Source organism: Manis pentadactyla, chromosome 19 (assembly GCF_030020395.1).
Source record: "Manis pentadactyla isolate mManPen7 chromosome 19, mManPen7.hap1, whole genome shotgun sequence".
Lineage (NCBI taxonomy): Eukaryota > Metazoa > Chordata > Mammalia > Pholidota > Manidae > Manis > Manis pentadactyla.
The window spans coordinates 7560640-7580974 of record NC_080037.1 but is presented as its reverse complement, the minus strand read 5'-3'; the positions used below and the strand labels follow the sequence as shown (position 1 = coordinate 7580974).

Below are 20335 nucleotides of genomic sequence, written 5' to 3'. Positions count from 1 at the left end.
CTGACCTGAACGAGGTAAACTGGGTGCCTGCCCCTTCAGGTGCAGTGCAGCTAAGAATTCTAGGATCAGGGAATCCTTAGGAAAGACAAACTCAGGGAGCCCCTGGGGCCCCAGAGGGTGAGGCCAGGCCTGGGTGTGTGTGCAGGCCCTGGGGGTGGGTACATGCGGGAGCTCTGTGCACACACAGGCCCCCCGTGACTGCTGCGGTCCCGCCACCCAGGGGGCTGTGCTCTGGGGCTGCCGTTCTGCTGCTGTCGGCCAGAATAATGAAGATCAGGAGGAAGAAGCCGGAGGCCCAGGCCCTGGTGGGAGGAGTCAGGTCCAAGACCAGGCAGACCAGGACATGGCAGACGGATGCGGGGAACTCAGAAAAGGGCGCTGGCCCTGGAGGCCCCATCCTGTAACGTGGGAGAGGCCAGGAGAGGGGACCGGGCTCAGCCGGAACTCACCCCCACTTCCTGCTCTCCCCACCCCAAGCTGGAGCCCCCACAGGGACTGGAGAAACACTGACAGCTTAGGTGGCAGATGGAACCCAGTGTCCCCTCCCGGGTGGGTGGCATGGCCCACAGAAGCCAGATGGTGTGTGTGGTGGGAAGGGAGGCCTGGGTCATCCAGAATAGGTTGTCAGCCCCGACACCCTCCCTGTCACACACCCCAGCCTCTTCCAGCCTCGTGGCAGGGAAGACGCAGCCAGCCCTGGGTTTTATAAAACAAGTTTATTCACATTTTAGAAAAACGAATTCAAGGACAGAGAACCGCCTCCCTACTGGCTGGGTATGAGATCAAGGACAGAAGGCCAGAGGAGGAGTCGGGAAGGAAGGAGTGGAGAACAGGGAGCCGTGTCCCCCACTCTGGGTTGGGGTAGGTCAAATAAATTAAAGGAAGGGCGGGCAGAGGGAGAGGGAGGCCAGGCAGCCAGAGGCAGGCTCGGGGCTCGGCTGGCAGAGAGTCAACACCTGCAGGACGGGAGACAGGGCGAGGAGAGGGCCTGAGCGGGACTCCCCCCCACCCCGCCCCGCCCCAAGCCTGCTAACAAGGGGACCCTCCTTGGGCGCCTGGCGGGTAGCCCATCTCAGGCTTGCAGGCCAGAGGCTGAGGAAGGAAGACCAGGATGGAGGTTTTTCCCTCACCTGTGGAGGAATCACCGTTTCCTCAGCCTCTTCATGAAGCAGCAGGTGATGGTGCCAAGGACAGTGGCGCCGGTGACAAGGGCAGTGCCCGCGCCCACCAGCAGGGGCACAAACAGGGTGTCCAGGGCTGGGTGAGAGCAGATGGCTCTGTTCAGCCCGGGGTGCCCCTGCCCTCCACCCAGTGTCACCCTCGTGTCCAGCCCCTGCTCCCACCTCCTCCCCATTCGCAGGCAGCCCACCCCTGCCCACTCCCGGCCGCTCAGCACTCAAGTCAGCCTCCACCCCCGGGAGACGGGCGCTGGGGGCTGCACGCTGGATTGTCCAGACTCTTCAAGTGAAGTGGTGTGGACGAGAAAGGGGATGGATGGTTGGGGGGGAATCCAACAGAGGGAAGGAGCACAGGGCTGGGAGAAGGCAGCGAGGAAGGGAGGGCGGGAGCTGCTCACCATGCGTGTAGGGGTACACCGTGACTGGCCCCGAGCGGGCACTGCCTGCCTGGTACCAGCTGTAGTCCGCATGCTGCACCCAGGCGCTGGGGGCACAGTGGTACACGCCTTCATCCTCGGGCCCCAGGCTGTGCAGCCTCAGCCGATGGCTTCGGGGCGACACCAGGTCCACGCTGACTGGGCCTCCTCCGGGCCGGACCCCCAGCTCTGCCACGCCATCCTGGCCCACGCCACCCACCAGCTGGGCAGAGGCAGAGCTCAGCTCCCCCTCCTCCAGCCGCTCCACCCACCAGCTGGCGGCCAGCCGTACGCCGGGGGGGCCACCGTGCACAGAGATGTTGCAGAGCAGGGAGGCAGTCTCCCCACGGTACACGGTGCCTCCAGCCAGCCACGCCACAGCCTCCAGCACCACACCTGCAGAACAAGGGGCGAGCCAGTGAAGGGCCCCGGGGTGTGGGGTTAGGAGCACGTCCAAGCAACCCCCAGGAAACTCAAGGTGTTCCCATGATCTGAGAAGACGCACGTGAGGCTGAGGCATGGAGGCACCTGACAGACAAGTAGAAGGAAAAGGGTCTACAAGCCCCACACCCCAGAAAGACCGCAATGCACCCCTCTCACCTTCCTCCCGCACGTGCACAGGGAGGGGCCGGGAGCGGGCACTGGCTGCTTCACGAAGCCGGGCCCCAGACCCTCGGACATAGGCCTTGGCGAGGCAGCGGTAGGTGCCTGCATCACCAGGCCTGGCAGCCTCCAGCCGCAGGCGGTAGGTTCTGGATGCCACCTTCTCCATGGCAATGTGCCGGCCCTCATAGCCAGGGCCTAGGCTGCCCACACCCTCTGTGTCCAGCTGGGCAACCAGGCGGCCAGGCCCAGGTGCCCCCGCAGGTGCCATCTCCCAGCCCACGGAGTACGCGGCATGTCGGCCTGCTGGGGGCAGTGCCCCTGACACATTGCACAGCAGCTCCAAGGGCTCCCCAGGGCCGATGCGACGTTCTCCGGGTCCCACTGCCACTGCCAGCTGGCTGGCTGAGACACAGGGGTGGGGAGGGGCGTCACGGGGGCCACAGGGGCAGAGCGCCCGACTCCCGGCTGTGGCTCCTGCCTTGACAGCAGCAACTGCAGGGCGGCCTGTCCTTCCCCCACCCGGGGGCTGACTCTCCGCTCCACCACGGCCCCCCGTCACCATGCCCAGCTCCCCAGCGGAGAAAGCCTGTCCTGGGAGGAGGGGGAAGCAACACTATCACGGCTTGCCCGAGGGAAGGTGGGCTCCCTGGAGCCAAGCGGCGGTCACCTAGTGGGCCCACTGAGGTCCATGGCTCCCAGCTCCCACCCTGGGATGCGTGGCACTCACACAGCGTCTGCACGTCCACGTGGGCCAGGATGGCCCTCTTCTCCGCGATCTGGACCCAGCTGCCATCAGGATCCTGAATCCACTCGGCGGCCGTGCAGTGGTAGGTGCCTGCGTCATCTGCCTGGGCGCCCCCCACCACCATGCGGTACCGCTCGGTGCCCTCCTTGCCCAGCTGCAGCTCTCCAGCAGCCAGCCGCTCAGCATAGGGTGCTCCGGCCTCCACAGCCAGGTCGGGCCGCAGTCCCACCACTTCCTGCAGAGTCGCTCTCCCTACTGGTGCCTCCGGCACAGCTCTCCCAAAGGACACTGCCAGGTGTGTGTGCTTCTGCGTGCTCGTCCTCGCCAGGCAGCCCAGTGCCAGTTCCTGCCCCTCATGCACGGTCAGGCGAGGGGGTGAAATTGCAGCCTGCCGGCCTCGGGGCCCTGGGGGTGTGGCAGACACCTGCAGCATATCTGGCAGAACTGAAGAGAAAGGCTGGAATGAGAGAGGGCCGGGAGCCCGTGCCTGCAGCCTGTGTTACTGTCTCCTATGTACAGCCTGCGGCCCTGAATCGACTGTGAGTTCCAGGGGGGCAAAGATTTCACGTTATGTTATTTCTTCTGTAACCCGGTGGTGCTCGGCACATAAGAGGCGCACAATAAATACTTGTTGAATTTCATAGAACCAGCCCATCGCCTACTCACCCTTATTTCTGGATCTGACCCCTGTTTGAAACACTGAGAAAAGTGGCTCTGTCCTCCTTCTCAGAGGACAAAGAAACTTAAGAAAGCAAGAATGTCACACGGTCTCATTCCTCCCACCCTACCTCTACTTCCTCCCCACACCCTCCGGGTATGGATCCTGGAATCTCAAGGAATGGAGTTGGTCCACCCTGTCCAGCTCCACGAGCCTACTGGGAGTGGAAGAGGACTGGTTTGCCACCTGGCAGGAGGTAGGTTGATGGAATAAGAAAAGCAACAGGTTGGAATGAAGAGATCTAGATGAGCAGCACTCATGACTGCTGGGTGACTTTGTGCAAGTCACAAAACCTGAAGGTAGTTAGAGGGGTCCCTCCTGGTCCTGACCTTGTGTCCCCTCCACCCCGGAGCCAGTACCTCTCAGTTCCACCTTGCCGCTGTAGCTGCCCAGGTAGCGGGCATCAGTAGAGGGTGTGTAGCACTCATAAATGCCGGCGTCCTGGGCCTGCAGGCGCGCGATCTTGAGCACCACGGCATCACCCTGCAGACGCTGCACCTGCACGTCGCCAGCTGCCACGCGGGACCCGAAGACAGCATAGGAGAATCGGGTATCCCTGGTACTGGCGATGCCCAGTGCAGACTCTGGGGCCTCGGGCCTGTATAGGAACCACTCGAAGTCCTGCCGGGCAGGGCCCTCATAACCACTGACATTGCAGGAGATGGAGATGGCCATGCCAGCCACACGGTACAGGGGTCCCTCAGGAACCAGCACCTCCCGGGCATAGCACCCAAATCCTGTAGAGAAGGACAGAGGTTGGCCATTGCCTCCAGCCATTACCAGCACCATTCCTGACTGCTGCCCAAGAAAGGAAAGAAAACCTTGGTACACAGCTGGGACCGTCCTGAGAACAGGGAAAGGATGCTGGGAGATATAACACCTGGGTCTCAAGGTGGTATAGACCCAGGTTTGCCTCAAACCCCAGAAACATCCCATTTCTGGCAGGCCTAAGGGCAGAAGGTGGTGGCACCTCCTTCTGGATTTAAGCATCCCTCAATTCCAGCTGCCTGATTTCCTCCCCCTTCCCCACTCTCAGGTCTGCAGTGGGGAAGACTGGTTCGGGGACTGGTCAGAAGAGCCTTCTAGCTAAGCGATTCTGAGCCCACATGGCCCCCTCCACATGGCCCATATGGCACACTCTTACTCAGAAGGACTGGTTGGCTCAGCTGTGTCACCTGGGCCAGGGGACTCCAAACAATGGAGCCAGTGGCCCCAGCAGGACAGGGCACAGACCCAGTCAGTTCTCACCACACAATGCCTTCCCCCCTCCAGCTGTGCCATGAGCTCACTGCTTCTCCTTGCCCAGGCAGCTGAGGCCTTAGGGCAAGAACCAGCCTCTGCCCTGGCCTCTGGGGGCAGAAGATCCCTTCCCCACCAGGGTCTGCCAGTCTTCCTGGCTGGCCCAGCGGATGCACAGTCCGGGCCCCCAGTCTCTAACAAAAGCCTTAATTTGCATGGGGCGTGCATTTATTTAGCTATGGTTCTCTTTCCACTGAGAGGGATTACACCCCCACCTGCCCCCTCCCGTCTTTCCTCAGAGGCAAAAACTCTTCCTCAACCTACTTCTACCCCCAGGCCCTACCCAACCCTGGCAGCCACTCCTGGTGGCCGCGGAGGGCTCAGCTTCTTGCTCTGCTCCACCGATCTTCCACGGCCCCACTAAGATCACAGAAATCCCAAATGTAAGGGCCGGGAGAGTCCCCGCCTGGATTTTACAGATGAGAAAGGGCACGAGAAGTATAATGTCCAGGCCAAGATCCTACCGTCCATGGAGGGCTTCCACATGCCCATGCAGAAGGGCAAAGCCAGGAAGGAAGGTGGGGAGCTCTAAGGTTAGGGCTGAGCAGATGACTCTTCCACCAGAACGTCACTCCCAGGGGCAGACCCGCAGCCTCCGTGCAGGGCCCAGAGCAAAACACCGCATCTGGGGTCAAACTGTCTTCCAGCTCCTACAGAAGCGCACCCTTGACTTCCCCACCTAGTGGGGCTCTCAGCCCCTTCTTCCTGTGGTAAGTTGCAGGGAGAACTTATGGTCACGGGGTTAGAGCACAGGCTGGGAGTCAGGAGACCAGGGTCTAGTCCCATGTTCATCCCCAGCTGGACCAGACCCTTCTCCCAGGCCTCAGTTCCCACACTGCAGAAGAGCTGAGCGCTTCCGCTCTGACCGTGAGCCTGTGAATGTGACTCAGGAAGGACCTGCGGGAGGGCATTTCGCATTTCGTAATCAGGGTGAGGGCCTGCTGGCTGAGCTGCCTTCTTCCTTGGCCCCCGGGCAGGCTCTGCTCAGAAGGTCCTCCCTCCCACCTTCCCGGCTCCACAACTTGGGGCTGCTTGGGGATCTCCATGGGAAAGTCCGCCCCACCACCTTAGGAAGCCAGCAGCCAGGCAGCTCTCTCTCCCTAGTCGGGTCCCCTCCTCTGGTTCGCAGAAAGGGAAGGGAGAGCAGAGACTGGCTTTGGAGTCAGAGGGGTCTGGCTAGGGGTCAAATCCCAGCCGCGACACCCACGGGATGTGTTCTCTGGGGCAGGTTACTCCATTTTCCTCATATTCCAAATGAATGTAAGTGCCCTCAGGCAGTGGGCAGCCGATCTTGACAGGCTCTTCCACCTCTGTACACCAAACCTCCCCACCTCCCCTGGGCTCTCTGCTCGATGCTGCCCACGGGGAAAAACCGGCCAGCTGCTAAGCAACCGGGTCCCATGGCTCCTTTCTGTGCACATCTTCCTGCCTCCCGCCAGGGCCCCAAGGACTCGCTCTAGTCCCACAGGGCCCAGGGACCTAGGCAGCAGGGGAGCCTCTGCTTGGCACTGGTGGAGCTCTGGCTGGACTGGACTACACCAGCCTGCGCCTCGGCTACGGCAGCTCCAGGTCCTTGCAGACAGGCCACCCCCCACTCTGTGTTTTCTTATGTCAAGGGCTTCAGTCACTGTCCCAATGCCACACTCCTCCTCCCAGGCCACCTCCTGCAGGGAACCCTGCAGTTCAGGCCAAAAACAATGCCACTGTCACTGCCCTCGTGCCTCGATGCGAGGTGGCCCGGAACAGCCCGTGAACATCCACCGCAACAGACACCGGGTGCTCAGAGACCCCAGCGTCGGTCTCCACGCAGCCTGCTTTCTCCTGAGGCAAGGAAGCTGGGACTAAGCGGGTGCGATAACTGGTGGGAGGCTACAGAGCCCAGTGCCATCGGAGAGGGAACGTGGGGCAGAAGGAGACCTGGCTGAGGTGGAGACGGATGAGAGGGGGAACTGCCCCCAGCCGCAGATGATGACGTCTAGGCGGGCAGGGGGCAATTAAGGGAGACGTACTTCCAAGATCATTAACAGGACTGGCCCCTGGGCCTCCAGCCAAAACTCCGGGCAATTACGAAGACTGGCGGGCACTGCCCACGCAGGGCGGGCACCTGAAGCTGGGCCTGAAGCTCAGTGGGGCAGAGAGGAGTCACAGCATCTGGGAGCGGCGACCCCGGGATCTGAGCCTGCAGGCTGAGAAGCGGGGCCTGGCAGTCCCTGGGGGACGCCCCTCGGTGGGTCCTCACTGTACCCCAGCCGGGGGCCTAGAGCTGGGGGAGCCTTCACCCTGCCGCCCCCAAGACTGGCTCGGCGGACAACGACGAAGGGCGGCTGGGCGCCGAGCCCAGGGAGGCTGGAGGTGCCCGTGACCAGAAACGGGGTGCGAGGGGCTCCGAAATGCTGGGGAGGCGGGCCGGGCGCCAGGCGGCAGGCACCTGCCCAGCGGGGCCGGGGGCCGAGGCGGGGGCCGGGCTTACCCAGCGCAAGCAGCAGCAGCAGCGGCGGCGTTGGCGGCGGCCTGGGACCGAGGGCGCCCATCTTGCGCGGCCGGCTCTGGGTGGCCCGGGGCTCGGGGGCGCATGCCCGGCTAGGGGGCACGAAGGCGAGCGGCGAGGCGTGGGCGCGTGGAGCCGAGCTGAGCGGCGCGGGAGCTGCCAAGCCCCTCCCCCCGCCTCCTCCCTCCTCCGCTCCTCCCACCGCTTCCCCTCCCGCCTCGGCGACTCTGGAGGCCGTTCCCGCCGCGCCCGCCCCCGCCTGACCCTGGCCGCGCTTTAGTCCCCTAGACATTGGCTCCGGCTCCGCCCCGACCCGGGTCCCGCCCCGGACAGGCCCCGCCCCCTCCTGGCTTTCTGTCCCGGCCCCGCCCTCCCCCTTTCAGGCCCCGCCCCCGATCCCGGCCCCGCCCCGATCCCGGCGGCGCTGGCAGGCTGCCGCCGACTCGGCTGACTCCCACCCGGCCTCGCTTGGGGGCACCCTGGCCCCGCACCTGCCAGCCTTTCCCTGAGGAAACCCTGGGGGCGGTGGGGTGGCTGTGGCCGCGCGCTTGGAGTCCAGGTCTTTGCCCTGGGCTGTCAGGCCTCTCGCCAACGGGCGGGACCCGGGAGTTTGGGTATCTGGGCTGAAGGGCGCTTCAGAGCCCCACGCGGTCACCAGAGACCTGTTTGCCACCCCCTCAGGGCAGAACCGGTGGCTGTGCCGTCTGAGCGTCGTCACTTCCTGATTGGGGATCCTAGTCAGGTTGCTTAAGTTCTTTCAATCTCAGTTCCCTTGTCAGCAGATTGAGGGGGGACGCCATCCACACCAAAATTAATTAAGATAATGAATGTACAGTGCTTGGCACAAGATAACACAAAACAGTAGACACAGTGTTTTTGTTTGTATTTGAATTATTTAAACTGCTTGCTAAGAGTTTAGTTTTAGACTTAAGAGAGGGTGAACCTGGGGTTTAGTTAAGTGAGTGTCTGTTTCCAGTGAGGGGAGGGGACAACCCTCTACCTTGGGAAGGGTGGGCCTGCCCTGGCGGTGGGAGAATGGAAAGGGCACGTTTCCTAGGCACTCCGCCTCCTCCCAGCTTTGGAGAAGGTGAGACGCGGGGTGCGGCTGGGGTGGGGGGAAGGGACATGCAGGTCTGCAAAGCCGAGGCTGTCAGAGTGCCCAGAAGTCATCTAGCACGTCACCTTCTAACCCCTCTAGCACCCCAACCCTCCCACTCACTCCTCACCCCCCTTTACAGAGGTGGAAACAGGCTGCGAGAGGGGAAGTGGTACAGGATCCGACCAGACTTTCCTTGAACACAACCAGTGCCTGGCTAAGAGGAGACGCTCAGCTGAAGCCACATTCAGAGAGAGACCAGAGAAACCGAGGCAGAGGGCTGATTTCCCCAGGGAAGACCGCAGGTCCAGTGCTCCCCTCCCAGTGCTTACAGGACTGGCCCTGGGAGAAGACAGCAGGCTCTTCATTCTCTCCTGCTTTGACATATCCACAGCCTGACTTCTCCAGATCCATCTCACCTAAATCCACCCACAGGCCAGACTGAACCATGTGAAAACTGAGCAGCACAGGGAAGCTTTGGGAGGAAAACCATTCTCCCTTTACGTGGGAGCACAGCAGACATAATGCCTCCCTGGGGGTGCTTGAGAGGAGATGCTGCCAATCTTCATCATCACGGATACCATTTATAGGACACCTATACAGTAAGGCCCTTTTGAACATTATTTCTAGTTTCCACAGCATATTTTGCCAGATGGTGTCACTTAACAGATGAGAAACCTGAGGGCTAAGCATTTTGCCCAAGGCCACACCGCTTTTAAGAGGCCAGGGTACGACAAGCCCAGGCCTATTTGTCCCCAAAGACCCAAATCTTCAGTCACCCCACTGTCTATCTTCCCAAGCTTCTCCACCCTATAAACCCATTCAGTTAACGAATTCTGATTGGGCCAGGCCTTGTGCCAGACGCTGGAGATGCCATGGTAAACAAGGCCCACATGGTCCCCCACTTTCAGGGAGCATCTAGGGGGGAAGGAGACATACCATAAACAAGCAATGACCAGCCCTCAGCATGAGTTTTATGAGGGGGCCCTTGGGTTGCTGAGGGCACCCTCTGGCATGGGGGCAGCCTTGGGGCTGGAGGGAGATGGGAGTGGGTAGGTGTTGAGGGGCTGGGCTGGCATCTCCAGGAATGCGGCCCACGGGGAGCTCATTGCGGAGGCCGCCAGCAGGGGGAGACCACAGCCCAGGCCTGAGACTCCCTTCAGCTGATTATGTAACCGGGAAACCGGGGGAGGAGGGCAAACCCCAGGCGCCAGACGCTGTACCCGCGGCAGCAGAGGAGCTTCGTGCAGAAGGATGTCACACACCCCAACAAAGCCATGCACAGACACGCCCACAGCACCCACAGGCTGCAAAGGAGGGATATACCGTGTAGACTGGAAAACACTCCTGGACCCTCCCCATCTGGCCCATAAAAGCCACACAGGCTTACCCAGCACCTTGGCTGATGCTTATGGTGGGAGAGCAGAGAAAGGGGGGCAGCAGCTTTTCAGGCAGTCTCAGCCTGAGGCATGAGGGAGGAGCCTGGGATTGCAGAGACATGGGTGAGGGGGCAGCAGTGACCATGGGCAGCTGACGTCACTATGCCATCACCAGCTTCCCACTCGCCTTCCATGTCCCACCAGGTGTGGGCATATATCAGACATCAGGCCTGTGATTCACATGCTTATGTCATTCATCCCCCCTCTAGATAACATCTGCAAGGCCCCGAGGTGGCCCCGAGGTGGCCCTGAGGTGGCCAGAGTAGCATTAAAGATAATGAAGATCCACGCTCTGCCCTAAAGCAGCTTATAATCTGGCTGCGACGTCACACATTACAGTCACAAGCACGGAGACATGGTTCTAAGAGAGGCACAAAGGCGGGACCATTAATGTATTCTGGGCCAGGTGCATAACATGACCTCACTTCATCCTCTCCAGAACCTTCTGAGGTTAGTGCTATTATTATCCCCATGAGGAAACTGAGGCATGCGGAAGTTTAGGAATATGTCCAAGGTTAATGGATTGCTGTCCAAACGCGGACTGAGCCTAGGATTGTCTGAGTGTGGAGGAGCCTGTGTGTCTAACCCCAGTTCCCTGGCTTCATGGGCAAACATGGACCCAGCACATACAAATACATACCCAGCCATTGACAGACGTTACCCTTATCAAAGAAGCAAGCACATATACCCACCAGACACGAGACACATAGAGATGCCCCAGACACACCCATAGTCCACAGCTCTCTCTTTTAAATACATATCATCCCAGTTTGGTTGGAGCTAATGACCACACACAACAAAGTCCTGTGATGTGAGTATGTTGATAGAGCCTCGGCTCATACTGCCCTGTAAGCCGTGATTTCCCACTCTCCGAACCTTCTCTCTGCTGACTTTCTGAGAGGCTCAAGCAAAGAGACAAGACTGGTAGAGCAAACACCCACCTTCACCCTGACAGCCTGCTCATGCCAGGAGCACAGAGACAGAGGTGTGAGCATGGGACCCAGGTGCACACAGATAAACACCCAGACACTGTGTGAGTGCAGACATACTCAAAGGCCCGCAAGCCATCTTCCACACGCACGCGCAGGCACGCCGGACCCTCGCCTTCCTTCCTCCCTAGCCTGGCGTCTGTTCCGTCATGGTAGACCCGTCTACCCCCTGAGCCGTCCTCTTGCCCTGGCTGAGCCCACACTCCTTCCCAAACTCTCAAACCCTCTGCCAAGTGGGTGGCACAGCTGTTCAAGAATAAAGGAGCCACAGGGCACTGCTGGCCTTGGCACAACCGGGCCCTGACCTCCGAGGAGGCCCTGCCACTCTGATACCCAGGATTAGTGCCAGCTGCCGCCCACTCTGGAATGCCGTGGATGGATCCCTCCGAGCTGGAACCTCCTCCTCCTCCTTCCCCTGACAAGTCCCTTGTTCCCCAGTCCCCTAGGACTGGGTCCTTGGGCTCCACCCCAACTGCTCCCCACCCCTGTCCTGATGGTGCCGACATGTGTCGGGAAGGTAGCACAGGGCTGAGGCCACTCCCATGGTGTGATATCACTTCTTTGCCAACCCGAGCAGCCTGGGGTGAGGGTCTGGGGATGAGTCCGTGGCAGAAGATAATGGGGCCTTGGCCAGAGGTCTGTGGGCTGCGTGTTGTAGACAAGCCCAGGCGGCAGGAGGTGGTTAGCACCAGGTGACTGTGTCTGGGTCACTGAGGTTGAGCAAGAGACAGACTTGGAGAATGGGTCCCTTACGAGTTTGTCCATATCCAGCTGAGTGAGGCGAGGAGGCGGCACGGGTGACCGCTAGTACTTACTGGGCACCGGCTTCATGCAGGGCACTGCGCTGAGCACTTGGTACACAGGCGCACAGTCCTCCCGACCCCATGGGATGAGTGCTATTGTTGCCCATTTTACAGATGGGAGAAAGGGCCGGAGAGGTTGTATCATTTACCCAAAGTCACCTGGTCAGCAAGTGGTAGCACCTAGGTTCAAATACAAGCTGTTTGACTGCCAAACTTAAGCTCCTAACATGCTTCTTCCTCCTCCTTACCTGACCTGCACACATTTATTCATTTATGCTCACACGCACACACACCCACACACACACACATGCATGCCCACCTGGTGCCTACACAACCTTTTGAAATGACTGCCTTTGTCCACCAGTGCCTCTCTGGCTTCCAGCACAGGTGGGTGTTCATAAATATTTGTTAAATGAATGAATGCAGTGCTGGAAGCGCAGGGAGAGGATGCATGGGTGTGTGTGTGTGTGTGTGTTGTGTGTGTGTGTGTGTGTGTGATGGCTATATAGGAGGAGAAGGGAACAAGGGGAGCTTCACACTCCAGACCTGTGAACAACAGCAAAGGCTCACTTATAACTCTGGGGTCCCAGCCCTTCAAAGTGTCCTGGGTGAGGAAAGAGGAATGAAACGGGGGTTCACAGGGCTCCCTGAAGTGAAAGGGGGTCTTAACACTCCCCTCCAATCAGCACAGAGGATGAGGAACATGAGGGGAAGAGGGTAGGAGAACAAACAGCTGCTTGGCCATCTCAGCGCCATCCTCAGCTCCTGCATGTCACCATTCCCTGTCCTGGTGCTGCGTGCTCTTCCCAGGGCTTCCCCTGCCCCTCCACTGCCCACACCTGGACTCCCCAGGAACCTGGCACCCCTTGGCTATCCTGGCTGCAGAGTAGACAATTCCCCCTTGCCCTAGGCCAAATGAAACAAGGGTGGAATTTTCCCAAAGGCTCTCTATTGGTGAAGTGAAGAGAAAACAAAGCCAGAAATAAAGATTACAAAAACAAAGAGACAGATGGGACAGTGGGGGTGAGGGAACTCAGCCACGAGAGAGAGGGCCGGCATCCTGCCGCCGCCGGCCCCTCCCCTCGCTCCCGCAGCACCCTGTCCTCGGCCCTTGGACGGCATTTCCCACTCTGCATGGTTATCCCAGAGCCTGTTTATATCTAGATCTTGGCTGTGAGCTTCTCAAGGCCACTGTTGGCAATTTTTGGCTCTGCCCCCATGCCTAGCACAGTGCCTGGCAAGGAACAGAAGCCCAACAGACATTTGCCAAGTAATTGGGTGAGTGAGTGAGAAGTGGGTGAGTGAGAGACGGAGGTGGCGTCCTTTCTCTCTGGTGACCAGATTTCCTCCACGGTGGTCACTTTGCATCCACAGTGCCTGGAAGCTCTCCTCCTGTTTCAGAGCATGAACCTTCCATCTGTCAAGGAACAACCCAGGCTGGCTGACCTGGCAAACTGGGAAGGGTCGAGTTCTGTCCTCCAGGGAGGGAAGGGTGCTGGAGATGAAATTCAGCTAAAAAAGAAACTGCCAGACCAGGACATTGGAAAGCCAGAGCAGAAAATAATAGCTACCACATGCACTGGGCATGGGAATTCTCCAAACAACCTTGCCAGTTAGAGCTGTTAAGGAAACTGAGGCTCATAGAAGCTGAAAATTTGTCCAGTGAGCAGTAGATCGAGGGCTTGTCCTCCAAGCACTCTGATGCACAGCAGTTTCCGACCACATTGTCATGCTGCCTCTGTGCAGGACAAACCATCACTGCAAGGAGCTGGCATCCTGGGGGAGGAAAGGGTGCAGGTCCATCCAGCTGGCAGGGCTGCCCACTCCAGGTGGGGACTGAGCAGTGGCACCGAGAATGCCAGCCCCTGAGATGTCCCAGAGCAAAAGGGTGGCTTCCCTCCCAAACAGTCTCCTTTCTGCCAAGCCCTTATTATAGCTAACTTTGCAGCAATATCCACCCCCATCTCCAACCCCGCCCTCCCTCACCACAACATCAGGGTTGCCAAATCCTAAAATGCTACCTGCCCCTTTCTCATCTGCCCCTTCCTCCTCTGCATCATTGCCACTCTCCAGATCCTCACCACCTCTTGGCTGAGTGATTGCCATAACCTCCTACCTGTCTCTTCCTTCCAGCCAACACCCCTGCCATGTACACACACACCCTGCGATCAAATGAGCCTGCCTCGAGCATTGCTCTCCTGCTCAAAATGTGAAATGATTCCTCTTGCTTATAGCTAAATTTCTCAAATTGCTTGGTGGTAAAAATACAGCTTCCCACTCCCCACCCCTGCCTTCATGTATTTTCTAAGAGATGTGCCTGCTCTCCTGGATTTTTAACAAGTACCGCAGGTGATGATTATCATCAGAGCCTTTAGGAAACGCTGCAGTTAGATTGGCACTTCGTCTAGTATTCAAGATCCCCCACAAAATGTCTCCCACGCCCATTTCCAGTACTGGTTCCCGTGTTCCTTCTTCGCAAACCAGGTGCTCCCTGTGCCTGGACCCACACTGTTCCCTCTACCTGAACACTCTCCCCCTGGTTCTGAGTCAGATCCTACCTGTCCGTCAAGGCCCAACTGGAATGCCACCTCCTCCCTGTCTGGCTGAGAACCATCTCTCCCTTCTCTGAGCAACCATCACCTTCCAAACCTAATGGTGTGCGGCCAGTAGCCAGTTGTGCCTGGCTCAATGAAGATGTTTGGGGGTATCCCAGTTCCTTCCCTTTATCTTCTGGGGCGCTCTTCACTCTTGCCATGGCAGCTGGGGGCTTTCTGGACCTGTGTTCCTCAAGCCAGGGAGCAGAGGGATCCTTGCCTGCACCCTCGGGCATGTTCTGGAGCCAGACTGCCTGGGTGTGAATCCCAGCTGCCCAACTTGGTTATGCTTCTCCAGATCTTTTTGTCTCAGTTTCCCCGTCTATAAAATAGACTTGTTGTGAGGACTACGTTAGGTACCGCATGGCAAGTGCCGAAGTGCTGGCATGGGGGCTCGTTAACTGTTAGCTCTGGCGAGCCAGCCATCTTCGGGACAGTCTAGCTCAGCGGTTCTCAGCCCTGCCTGCACATTGGAGCATCTGAGGAGCTTTTCAAAGACATTGAAGTCTCAGCCCCATCAGACCAATTGAATCGTGATGTCTGGGAGCAAAGCCCAGGCTGGGACATTAACATTCAGCTGCGGTGAGAACCTCTACCGAGTCCAGTGCCTCACTTTACTGGTGAGAGGTAAAGGACTTAGACAAGTTCACACGCTGTCATGTTAGAGCTCGTGCCATATGGCAAGCCTCTGCCTGTCCCCTAGGCCAGCCCAAGATGACCTCTGCCACTGTGCGTCCCAGCCGCTGCTCCTGCACCTTTGGGATGGAGGGGAGACAGAGCCCAGGCCCGCCCCACCTCCCTCAGCAGAAATAGAGGTAAAGAAGTGAGGAGAGCTTGAGAAAATGCGGAGGAGCCTCCGAGGGCTAGGGGCTGGCCTTGGGAAGCCCAGGTCAAGGGACCCCATGGATGGCATGAGATTCTGACAAAACGACTGTGAGGGTGCGAACCTGTTTGCCTTGATTATAATATTCTCTCTAGCACCTGGCACAGAATGAGGTGCGCAGGGAGTACTCAACAAATGCTGATAGAATGTCTGACTCAGTGGCAAGAAGTGAGCTACACACTGTTGATGAGTCAGCCAGCGGGACACCCATATTCCCCAAGGGGTAGTTCTGAGAACATCCAGACAGGAGCACAAGAGTGCAAGGGTCCTGCACTTGCAGAGAAACTGAGGCACAGAGGAGGCCGAGCTCCCTGAAGTCCCAAGGAGAGTTCGTTATGTGGGAGCAAGGCTGGGGCCCTGTGTGCCAGCTGTTTGCAGGGCATCCTGTCCTCACCGGGCATCCAGAACCCCAAGGGAGACAGGCAGACAAACAGAGCCATATCCTGGGCCAGGAAGAGGGGCCTGGCAAGGGAAGAAGGAGGTAGGAAGGAGGGGCTGGGGGGGCCCAGCGGGCTGCCTCTTGACAGGGGGAACAGGGAGGTGGGGTGCTCTGGGCCAGTGGCAGGGTCAGATCTCTGGCCAAAGCAAATGTGCCTACGGGTATTGGGGGCCGTTCCCCTCCCTGCCCAGATGGAATCAAAGGCAAACAGGAACCCTAGAGGGCCCAGCTGTGACCCTTGCTCCCCACACTCAGCAAGGCCCATTAACTCCATCCTTCCCGTAATCCTTAACATCCTTTTCCCAGCCCAAAGAATCTCTAGAAACAGACCCACCTGCTATTTTCTGATCAGATGCTGTCCAAGAAGTGTCAGGTGTCTGCAAGTCTCACCCCCCGCCCTACCTTTCTCCCCCAGAGATACCCAGACCTTGTCCCACCTTTCACGGGGCTCTCCGTAAGAAACTGAACTAGTGGCTGTCCAAACCCCAAGCCCTTCTTGCTTCTGTGCCAAGAGTCACAGGGCTCAGACTCGTTTCTGTGGGTCACACTACTAACCAAAATAGGAGTCCCTGTCCCCCTGACTCTCCTGAACCCAGGCCTCCGGCTGGGGGTTGCTGCTCAGACCACTGCAAGTATGTCTCCCACTCGCCTGGGCTGAGCCGCGAGCTGAGGCGGAAGTCAGCTGGAATCTGGGCATCATCAGAGCTGCAAAGGGACCTCAGAGGTTTTTCTAGCCCTGCTCTTTGTTATTCAGATGAGGAGGCAGAGTGGGGACGCCTCTTGTCCATGGTCACACAGCTGCTTGGTGGCCCCACTAGGACCAGCCTCAGCTGGCCTGACTTGTAGGCATGTACCCTTGGCAACAGACCATGGTGGGGACAGCAGGCGGACAGGTGGGAAGACAGGCACAGGACAGCCCTGGGCCATCGTGCTGAGAAAGGCAGTTGACAAAGGGCCCCTGGGCCACACCTGTTACTCCTTTCCTTTTTTTTTAATTAAAAAAATTTTTTTTTCTGTTTGTTTTTGCTCCTTTCTTTTTTCTCCCTGAGGCTTCCCCCTGCGTGTCTAGGTAGGCACCCCCCACGGAGCTGTCCAAACCCAGAGGGCAGTAAAGAGGGCAAGAAGAGATGGGCCTGGAACAGAGCCAGAGAGATGGAGGAAGATTCTTCCGGGTGTTCTTTTCTCTTCTGCATTTTCTGAATTCCTTATAATGTGGCTTTAACAATAAAAAGGATAATAAGAATAATTTGGGGGAAAGAGTAAAGATGACAGAAGCAAGGAGAGAGAGGAAGAGGACTTAAGAATCTATTTTGAGTAGATTGAAAAGAAAGATCAGAAAGAAAACAGAGGTGCAGACATCAAGGAAGCGAGAGAGGGAAAATTCAACACTGTCCTTGGGGTCCAGTAGGGAAACTGACGCATCAGCAGGCCTGGGGCTCTGAGCTCAACCTTCCCCCACCACAAGGTCACCACACTCTTTGGGAAGTGAGAGGAGAGAGGAAGAGGAGGGAGAGGCACCCTTCCTGGGCTCCTGGCATGGCTACCCCCAGCCAGCCCAGGCTCCCTGTCCACCCCGTCACCCCAAGGCTGTCGCCCTGCGGAAGAAGGGAATTTTCTCCCACTCAGCAGAAGCCCTGGAAATGGAGAGTAGGAGGGAAGGTGGTGGGGGGGGGGGAACAGACTGCGCAGAGAGGCCTGGCAGCCAGAGGAGGGGAAGAGAAGCAGGGCTGGTGAGCCAGCCCAAATCGGGAAGGGGGCAGAGCATGGGGGGAGGGGCAGTGGGGTGATAGAGCCTCCCGTGCGTCCTTCCCTCCCTCTCTCCCTCCCTCTCTCTCTTTCGTGATCTTGAAACAACCTTCAAGTCTGGGCTGCAAGCCCCAGGAGGCTAGTCACTTAGGAAACAAAAGTGTTTCTTGGAGACCTTGAACGCCCATCTGCAGCTGAGCGGTGTCCCCACCCCCTGATGCACATGCACATTCTCCCATGGACTCTCACGTACACCCACACCCGGATGCACACACGCGCACGTTCTCACACGTGCACACACACACAGCATCCTAACACGTGATACACAAATAACTGACTTGTAATAATAGACTGGCCACACAGCCAGCCGAGGGTGGCCCTCCCCTGTCTGGGGGCGCTCTGCTTTTGGAACTGCCATTTGGTACATTCACATGGTCCCTCCCCACATACAGGCTCCCACCCAGTCACACCCCCCTCAGTCGTTAAACTAGTGTGTATATGCATGCACACACACACACACACACACAGCCCTACTTCCCAGATCTTCCCAGGCCAACCAAACATTCGATTCAGGGCCCCAGTCCTGCCTTTCGGTGTTCCGTTCCTGACCTATGACTTTCTCCCAAGCCCACTCCACAGCCCAGGAACCCTGGCCTCCCTGCCCCTACTGCCAAGTCTTTCTAACTCTCTGCTTGGTTCCTCTCGCTCAGAGGAACCGGATCCGAACTGTGTTCAAAGGGAGCAGGAGCGCAGCCCAGGATCAGAGGGCGAGTTGTCTACACCCACTGATGTCCCAGAGTCTGAGACCCATGGTGCAGGAGAATCAGGCAAACTCCCAGAGCGGGCAGCGGGGGTGGCCAGCGAGGCACAAATGAGGAACGGCCCTGGGTGTCCTGTCCCCCCTTTCTTTTGCCTGAGCCCCACATGTGTGAGCAGCATGCCCTGGGGTCTGCACACTAGCTCAAATGCAGAGCATGGCAGGGAGCCCCCGGCAGGCTGTATGGGCAGAGGAAGGGCATTGGGCCTGGCTACCGGGACCAGAGCCAGGGCATTGGAAGGACCGGGCAGTGCTGGGAGGTGCCAGGGGGGGCGAGGGCGGGCGGTGAGCATTGTCAGAGCCCAGTGGCCGCCATCTCCAGGCCTTCCGTTTCTGGGATGGGTTTCCTCTTGTATCTCACCTTGTGTCCTGGAGAGGGCTGGGCAGGCGATCACCAAGGAGCCAACCCAGGCACTAAGGAACAGGTGCTCCCTGAGTCCCAGGTCATCCTCTGGTGCCCCAGCCCAGGGCAAAGCTGCCTTCAGCTGTCCCAGCGTTGAGTAACCCGGCCGCCTGGGGGCCACTCTGCTAGTGACTTCTTTACTAGGCGGTCTCTTCTGATGTCTCACCACAGCCCAGCCGCTTCTCTCACTCTCCTCGGCACACAGGGCCTTGGGCTGGGATCTGTCCCCCCTCACTGTTTCCTGTTCTCCCCCAGGCTCAAGATCAAGGTCAGTTGAGGGGCCCTTGGAAAGAAGGTATCTGCCCCATCCCACCCACCCTTCCAGCTGTAACCCAGGAGGAGAAGGAGGGCGGAAGGAGGATGTGACCTTCCGGATCACCGTCATGGAAAATCCCAACTGCAGGCCCGGAAGGAGGCCAGTTATTTGGGGAATTCAGACGTGAGCCCTGTTCCCTGAGATTGGATTTGCTGCAGGAGAGGCCTGCAATCCCTGTAGGGAGTTCCCCTGGGGCCAGAGAGGGATGCGGCCCGGCCGGGCACCCTAGGTCTCATCCCCACCCTCCCGTCCTCCTGGCTTCCTTTGGACCTGCCCCCAGGCTGCTGGCTTCCCTCCACGCCATCTCCGTGCCCAGAGAAGTGGGGACCCTCAGCGAACCCCGTCCTCTGACTGCTCCCAAAAGTCAGGGGCAGGACTTGCTCTCCCATCTGCCCCTTCGGGCTTCGCCTTTCCTCTTAGCCCCTCATTCTTTGACTCTTATCAGATGGGCAGCAGCCCCCCTGGGCCAGCCGGTCCTGTCCAGGTCACCTCCTGTACCCCCAGTTCCGGCTGGTATGATGCTGCAGACAGCCCTTCCAGCCCAGGCGAGACCCCTCGCCTCCTCCCAGCTTCTCCCAGTTTCCCTGCAGAGGCCTCTCATCTGTCCGGCCTCCACCCTGCAGGCTGCGATTCGCCTCCCCTTCCCCATGGGAAGGAGGAAGCAGACGCCGCCTCTCCTGTCCCCGGGCCTGGGGCTTGCTGGGACCCACATCCCGCTTTCGGCTTCTCCCCACCCCACCCACCGGCCCCAGGCAGGTTCAGCCCAGCGCTCCTCAACCCCAACTAAAGGAGCGGACAAGGGCCGAAAAAACCTGCAGATGTGCCCCAGGGTGCCTGCTGGGCTGGGTCCAGGGCAGAAGCCGCTGCCCCAGGCTGCCTCTCCTCCACCAGCCTCCTCTCTGACCCCTGGAGTCTTGACTCTCAGATTTTGGAAAGGCTTCATCTGGAGGGCTTGGGGAGACCCCCAGCCCCTCCATCTCCAGACTTCGTGTTGCCTCTTGAGCCACCTTTGGTCTCACCAGGGTCCCTCTGGGGTTCCTCGTGAAGAGGGTGGCCCTGGGTTCCAGTGCTTCAGGGTCTCACAACCTGCCCGGCAGAGGGAACCATCTCTGTTTCTTTCTCTAGGAGGCTGGTGCACACTCGGGAGACCTGGGTTCTGGTTCTGTTTTACTCGCTTCAACTGTTTAATCTCTCTGGGCCTCAGTTTCCCCATCAGAAAAACAAGGCGAGAGGTGGGGCCACATGGCCTTGGGCATCCTGGGATGCTAAGGAGACAGTGCCCCTCCACCTGTCCCTACAGGGCCCGTTCCTACCCGCCCACCCTCCCCGCCCTCGGTAGGTAGTCGGTAGTCGGGGGAGA

The 20335-nt window shown here is 59.0% G+C and overlaps 1 protein-coding gene across 2 annotated transcripts; it reads right to left on the bottom strand.

Moving 5' to 3' along the window:
• Positions 1-701: 701 nt before the first annotated feature.
• IGSF8 (immunoglobulin superfamily member 8) lies at positions 702-7622 on the bottom strand. Of its 2 annotated transcripts, none has more exons than XM_036922715.2 (7): positions 7433-7622; positions 4023-4400; positions 2928-3389; positions 2195-2602; positions 1577-1990; positions 1131-1257; positions 702-956 (listed from the first exon to the last, which is right to left on the bottom strand). In XM_036922715.2, the coding sequence occupies exons 1-6, from the start codon at positions 7491-7493 to the stop codon at positions 1142-1144; spliced, it is 1839 nt and encodes a 612-aa protein (XP_036778610.2). In that variant the 5' UTR covers positions 7494-7622; the 3' UTR covers positions 702-956; positions 1131-1141. The 2 variants fall into 2 exon arrangements, with proteins under 2 accessions (XP_036778610.2, XP_036778611.2); XM_036922716.2 differs by lacking the exon at positions 7433-7622 and adding an exon at positions 6972-7110.
• Positions 7623-20335: the final 12713 nt, after the last annotated feature.

Excerpts from the sequence above, each read along its gene's own strand:
- IGSF8 (XM_036922715.2), bottom strand. The coding sequence starts at position 7,493 with ATGGGCGCCCTCGGTCCCAGGCCGCCGCCAACGCCGCCGCTGCTGCTG. Across the intron at positions 4,401-7,432 it reads GCTGCTGCTGCTTGCGCTGG|GATTTGGGTGCTATGCCCGG; the intron begins GTAAGCCCGGCC and ends CCTTCTCTACAG. Across the intron at positions 2,603-2,927 it reads CGTGGACGTGCAGACGCTGT|CCAGCCAGCTGGCAGTGGCA; the intron begins GTGAGTGCCACG and ends CCTGTGTCTCAG.